This window comes from Cibotium barometz, chromosome 53 (assembly GCF_041138505.1).
Source record: "Cibotium barometz isolate CiBa-2024 chromosome 53, ASM4113850v1, whole genome shotgun sequence".
NCBI lineage: Eukaryota > Viridiplantae > Streptophyta > Polypodiopsida > Cyatheales > Cibotiaceae > Cibotium > Cibotium barometz.
In genome coordinates, this window is record NC_141098.1 from 16485143 (window position 1) to 16492098 (window position 6956).

Below are 6956 nucleotides of genomic sequence, written 5' to 3' on the forward strand. Positions count from 1 at the left end.
CATGATTAATTATGAAGATGACAATAGCCAAGTTAAGCACAAGAGGGTAACTCGGACTCTGAGTCCTATGGTTATGGAGGTAAGCCTAAAACCCTTGTTCATGCTCTTATAAAAATGAAAGGAACTATTAAAGGAAAAGAAGTCACTATTTTACATGATGATGGGAGCACCCAACGACTTTATTTTTGAGATATTAGCAAGAGCTTTAGGTTTAGAGACCAGAAGACTTTTTTAGTTGCCCCTTTGCAAGGAGTGGATATCATTTTATGTATGCCTTGGAGACACCAATATAATCCACATATTGATTATGATACACATGAGATGGGGTTCCTAAAGGATGGCAAATCCCTATGCCTCAAAAGCCCTCAAAAGTTAAATGGAAAGTCTTAGAAGTGTTGGGCTATTCCTCTAGAGTTTTCTCATACAGGGATATCTATGGTTCAACCACTACTCCTAGCTCTCATAGCATCTTTGACAGAGTTCATTTGGATATAGTTCTTGTGTTTGAGCAGTTAGGCATAGTGCATGAGGGTAGTGATGACTATGAGGAGCATCAGCCCGAGGTTCTTATGTTAGAAGTGTTGGGCTATTCCTTTTTAGAGTTTTCTCATATGGGGATATCTATGGTTCGACCACTACTCCTAGCTCTCATAGCATACCTGACATCGTTCATTTGGATATAGTTCTTGTGTTTGAGCAGTCAAGCATAGTGCATCAGAGTAGTGATGACCTCGTAGGAGAGGCACGATTATACACACGGATGACATAGATCTTGATAGCTTTGCATTTGACTTAGGCATTCTCATAGATCCAATGATTATGAAGGCACCATTGATGAAGGCATACCATAATTGTAATGATATATCAGTTTTTAGTCTTGGATTATGAGGCATTCTTTTGTGATGCTCGTGGATGCCTACGCATTGATATGGATATGATTTATTGGCTATTCACTCTTGGATCTATTGGAGATCATCTTGAAAGCCTTGTGCTTATTGATGCAGCACGTCATCACACGACACATTCATCTTCGACCTGGCAGATATTTAGGCCATGATCTTGTTAGCGTATCTTGTGGATTTCCATTTGATTCGGGCATCCTTAGTGACCACCTTTTGATAGTGGGATGGCATTATTTCACATTCGATCTAGGTGGCTACACGGTTCGTGACTTGGGGTGATACGACTTACCCTATTGATCCAGGTGGCCGTACACTCATGACTTGGGGTAATACAACTTGCCCTTTTGATCCAGGTGGCACGAGATCTATGGTTATGATCATGCGACTCCTTGGTTTCACATTGATCTGGGAGGATGCATTTTTAGTCTCATTATCGGTTTTGCTTTATGTTTATTTCCATTTGATCTGGGAGGGATCATACACCTTGGCGATGACATCGACATTTAGTCATAGATGTGATTTTTGGTTTTTTGTATATAGCCTTTGTATTTCTCTCTTTTTGTGCACACCCTCGATTTCGAGCACAACATCATTGTAGGAGGGGATGGCTTGTAATGAAGCAATTTTATATGCATATGCACATGTATGGGTTTGGGCACATGGACCCCGGGTCCCTTAGGCATAGATTTGGACATGGATATATTATTAGCTAGTGTGAAATGGCCAGACATTATATAAGTGACCTTGGTCTAAGATAGTGTACCTTTTGATACCTTTTACCTTTTTATCATTTTGATGATATTACACATCCATCTTGAAGCTTTCAAGCTTCCATGGGAAACCTTCTTCCATGTCTTAGACTACATGTAAACGAGTCTCCTCTCGTTCCTTTCCTTTCATTAGCCTACTCAAGCCTCTTTCAATTTATTGCTATCTTCAAATTATACTGTTTAACTTATTTTGTTTTTGCTGAGCAAATTAATTAGAGCTCGGGGTGCCCTAATATGGCACCAATATTCTCTTTAGCTATTAATTAGAGCTCGGGGTGCCCTAATATGGCACCAATATTCTCTTTAGCTATTAATTAATTAGTGAGAGAGTGAGAGGAGACTTGAACCTTAGTATAGGTGTAAGTTGAAAACCGTAGAAAGGTTTTTTTTTTTGGTTTTGACATGGGCAGTGGGAGGCTAGTGGGATCTCACGAGAGTTTTCTAGAGATTTCGTTTTGCCACCTCTCTCTCGCTTATGATGTGAAGAGCAAGCTCTTCTCTCTCTTTCTCTCTCTCGCGTATTTGCTCAGCCTATCTCTTCAGTTCTCGCGCGCGTGGTTTTTTTTTTGCAATGTGCATCCTCGCGTCTCGTTTTTGTCTCGCCCTACTCCTACGTGGAGGTTGGTGGGCAGATGTATTAACGTTCAAACCTTAGTTTAAACCTTAATTACGAGCCCCATTAATTAATTAATATGGTAGCCCGAATAGAATAGAATAGGGGTGGGCATGGGGGCGTGCGATCGTTAACAGAAAGAAGGTTACGAGCCCCATTAATTAATTAATATGATAGGCCGAATAGGGGTAGTAAATAGGGCATGGGGGCGTGCTGTGCCTTGCGATCGTTAACAGAAAGAAGGCTATGGCTTCCTCCTGCCTACGTTCCGTTCGTCGTTTCTACAGCTGTGGCCTTCTTCGTCTTCATGCTGCGGGTGCTGTTGCCTGTAACGGAAGACGCGAAGGAGTGTTTTCATCACCATTACTCAGCCTGCGGTCTGCTGCATCATCATCATCGCCATTCATCTACCCCATCCGTCGCCTCTGCGCTGCTGTGCCCAGCGATGGCTTCCAAGGTCCGCCCAAAGCCACCCCAGGTACAACCCCTTCTCCTACCCCCCACCCTCCCACGGCGCCGCGTACGCCCGCGAATTATGTTCTTGGTCGCATCCCGTGAGTACGACTATATATGCGACGTTTCTTTACAACAGATGCACAGTCGGAGGAGGCACAAGGCAAGCCCAGTGCAGATGCCGAGCAAAAGAGGGAAGCTATGGACGAAAAAACTCAAGTCCTTAAAGCTGCATTACTCCATGTGGTGAGTTTATGTTCTCTCTACGTGTGAGAAGTCAAGCATCATGTGCCGTGTTATCTATCACATGCATGTTTGGTCCTTAAGAGTCTCAGCTCAGCTTTCCTATCTTGCCTGGCTATGCATTAACGGAGTACTAAAGCTCATAATTTTGATTCGAGAGTCTGTTCCATATTCATCAGCACTTGTTGGCATGTTGTGTCTCATAACGTAAGTAAGTGGATAGCATATTCACATCAAGGTTAGATGACCAATCAGGCCAATGCTAGCATGGAGTATTAAAATCTTGTCACCATCACCATTCTATAGATCCAATGTTTGATCCTATGCGGTTGATGATATGCTGTGCATGCCGTGTGATTTTCAACTATTCTTTTTACTAAATGGATGATCTGACAAGATTTCGCAGCCATGCAACTGCATTCAGTAAGTTTATTGTTCACAATTTTGTGTGGGAGAAGGCATAAGTGCCCTGTTTTGTTCAAAACAGCCAAAGCTGGGATGGTCTGAAGCAGCAATGGTGGCAGGATCTAGAGATGTGGGCCTTTCACCTGCAATTGTGGGAGTCTTTCCAAGAAAAGAAGCTGCTCTAGTGGAAGTAAGCTTTACTGTTCTTGCCTCTCTTGTTCCTCGCCATCTTCCCTTGACACCATGTAATGAGTCAGGCTAAGTTAGAATTTTCTTGCCCACATGTAGTTTTTCATGGATGATTGCCTACAAAACCTGTTGGATATCACTGAAAGTCAGGAGGACGAGTTTTCTAAGATGATCCTCCAAGAAAGAATTACCAAGCTCGTCAAACTTCGATTAGAGATGCAAGCTCCGTTCATCTCACGTTGGGCGCAGGCATTGAGCATTCAGGTTGGTTGTACAGTGTTGCATGACTAACGTATATAAACTTCTATGTTGAGGTTGGTAAACTGGCTCTGCCATTATCTTCTATCTCTCAGGCAAATCCTGCAAACTTACCCACAACCTTCAAGCAAAGGGCTATTTTAATGGATGAAATATGGCATGCTGTGGGGGATCATTCCTCAGATGTGGACTGGTATGCAAAACGGGGAATTTTGGCAGCTGTTTACACTGCAACAGAATTGTACATGCTGACAGATTATTCTCCTGGTAAATTTGTTTTTTGACGTACAAACAACTACAGGGTACAATTAGCAATGCAGTTTTTAGCTAGTGTGCTGGAATGTCATGACTGTTTTTAACTTCTTTGCAGAGTTTCATGAATCCTGGTCCTTCTTGGAAAGGCGTGTGAGGGATGCTCTTGATTGTCGAAAAACAGCTCAAGAGGTAAAGAGGCTTACTTTCTGTAGAAATTTTGGTTGATATCCTGTGCAACTGTTGACCATGGCCTTTCAGTCACTCACAGTACAATGGCAAAGCTTTTGCATGGCAGAAACCCGGTTTGAGACATTGGGTCCACTTCATGCCCCGTATTACAAAAATTCAGTTGCAATGGCTGCTGAGCAGTACTGTTAATTTTTGCAAGGTTTACTATGCAGGCAAGTCAGCTAGCCCAAGCCATTGGAGCAGGCCTTGGAAGCAGTTTTCAATCATTGTTTCGACGCTAAGCAGCTCAGAAATATAATTACCGTTGGAGCTTTGAAAACCTTTACTCTTGGGAAAGAAGAATCATCGCTGGCTGTGTAATTACTGGTTAATTTTGGGGTTCGATATTCCTTGTAAATATTTCAATTCAAACATTGTAATCCTTTGAAAAAAAACATTGGTCCGGCAGGCTCTGATAAATTGTTAGCCCAATGCTCCTAGTGGGCAGCAGATTTAGAAGATTAAAGAGCATTTGTGGGACCATATACTGTTTGTGATTTTTTCACTATTAAAAGCTTGGAAACACAGGTGGTAACTTGTAAGGTCGCATCGTGCTTTTCAGTGATTTCACACACCTTTGTAGTGATGAGCTTCATTGAGGGCAAATTTACCAATTGTATGTAATCAGGAGACTCTAAGCATGCTTGCAATCTAGTACTTTAATTTGGTCAAGGCTTGTGTTTATCACCTTACTATTTCGCCGCTTAAGTGAGACAGTTATTCACATCATTGCATACCCTGGAGCATTTATGTTATTTTGACTGCATCTATTCACTAAAATTTACATCTTATTGTGGTCTCCTCATATATGGAGCTCTTGGTTGATTGTCATAACAATAATTAGTTTGTGTAGTATGTTTGATAATATTTTACACTCAAGCTTTTTCGTTTTTGCACGAAAAGAAGCATGACCAAGCCGAGATATGTGATGGATCTGCCCAAGGCATGGGTGTAGGTCACCATCCTAAAACTTAGGCATAAGCTCCAAGAAGGCAAGATGTCTATACAAAAGTCACTTATGTAGTGCTTGGCCATTTCACACTAGTTAATCTATATGTCCAGTTACCATGTGCATATTGTAGATGGTTATATATTAAAACCTAGAAAAGAAGGTAGGTTGGCTAATGGATTTACATGGGCCCCTCAATGAGAAGTCAGGGTTAATTATTTGAGATTAATGGGCCATTAGTTATAGACTTAGTGATAACACTATTTTGTTTTAAAGTAAAGACGTGTCATGGTGGCTATCATTTTATGCATAGCCTTATTTATGAAGTATATGGCTAATATTGGAGATGTACTATTGCTTTTGAGATTATTGAACCATTGTCTAGACCGTTGTCTATTGTACATAGCCATATATTTATGAAGTATAGGGCTAATATTGGAGATGGACTATTGCTTTTGTAGGCATTAGACCATTGTCTATTGGCTTAGACTTTTCTACATTAAAAACATTAATTGTATATTGATAATTGATTTATACATATGATGACTTTAATGTCTAAATCTCTTCCATATTGAGTTAAATCTTACTACACTACTAGCTATGGGCTTAGCTATACAAGTCATGGCTCTTCAATGATTATTTTTTCTACTTAAATATATAGGGTGTCTAGGCCTTGAAGTGCACTCGTCCTTAGATGTACATGAACACGATGCCTTGCTTAGGAAAAACTTGAATGCTATCATAAAGTATTTAAAATTCAAGTGTTTTTTCTCTTAAATGGTCTTGTATTAGGAAAGGTCCCATGCTATCATTACTAGCTCTTTTTTCATCGTACATCTTTTTGATCAGTACTAAAACTAAGAAGCACTTATATACCGTTAAGTATTTCGATCTCTAATATTCATTTTCTCCTTAATTTAGTGGATCATGTTGTTTGATATACTATGACATTTATAACATGTGGGGCTTGCCTTCCCAAAGCATGGGGGGGGCCTAGGTGCCTTTCCAAAGCATGGAAGCATCTGATATACTTTGACATTTATAACATGTGGGGACTTGCCTTCCCAAAGCATGAAGTCAAACTCTTGTATTCTTTTTTGGATGGTGGTAGGTAATAGAATGTGTCTCCCATTGATTATTTTGGATACTAAATGAAGCTAAATGTAGTATTTCTCATACTTTACTCTTAAATAAGCGAATTTTTGTATATTATCTTGTAATCTACTTCACTATCTTTTGTTCTTGTCTCATATTTTTGTTGGTTTTTTGTAATTTCTATACAAATTGTTAATAGAAAAATATTTATCTTATGAAAAGGTCATCTTAAGTAAAACACATACTTTTTTTTACCCCTTCTAACCTTGGTCGGTTATTAGCAAGACCACTCTATTTGAGTTCACTCGTTAATTCACTATTGATATTATTTTCCCTTGTAGGGGTTGACTTGTTAATTCAATACTGACAATAAGTGACCCTTGTTTTCTTTAGGTGAGTAGTGGGTCATCACATTAGGTGAGGTGATGACCTATTGTCCCTTGTAAGACCCCTCTATTTGAGTTGACTACTTATTATTTTCCCTTGTAAGGGTTGACTTGTTAATTCATTATTGACAATGAATGACCCTTGTTTTCTTTAGGTGAATGGTGGGTCATTAGATTAGGTGATGACCTATTGTCTCACCTACTGTGTAA

At 40.0% G+C, this 6956-nt stretch overlaps 1 protein-coding gene across 2 annotated transcripts; it reads left to right on the top strand.

The window, feature by feature from the left end:
- The first annotated feature begins 2395 nt into the window (after positions 1–2395).
- Positions 2396–4840, top strand: LOC147608362 (ubiquinone biosynthesis COQ9-like protein). 2 transcript variants are annotated; one of them, XM_086789202.1, is made up of 7 exons: positions 2396–2763; positions 2878–2984; positions 3469–3576; positions 3675–3839; positions 3929–4100; positions 4204–4277; positions 4384–4725. In XM_086789202.1, the coding sequence occupies exons 1-7, from the start codon at positions 2532–2534 to the stop codon at positions 4573–4575; spliced, it is 1050 nt and encodes a 349-aa protein (XP_086645328.1). In that variant the 5' UTR covers positions 2396–2531; the 3' UTR covers positions 4576–4725. The 2 variants fall into 2 exon arrangements, with proteins under 2 accessions (XP_086645328.1, XP_086645329.1); XM_086789203.1 differs by having other exon boundaries at positions 2402–2763; positions 4490–4840.
- Positions 4841–6956: the final 2116 nt, after the last annotated feature.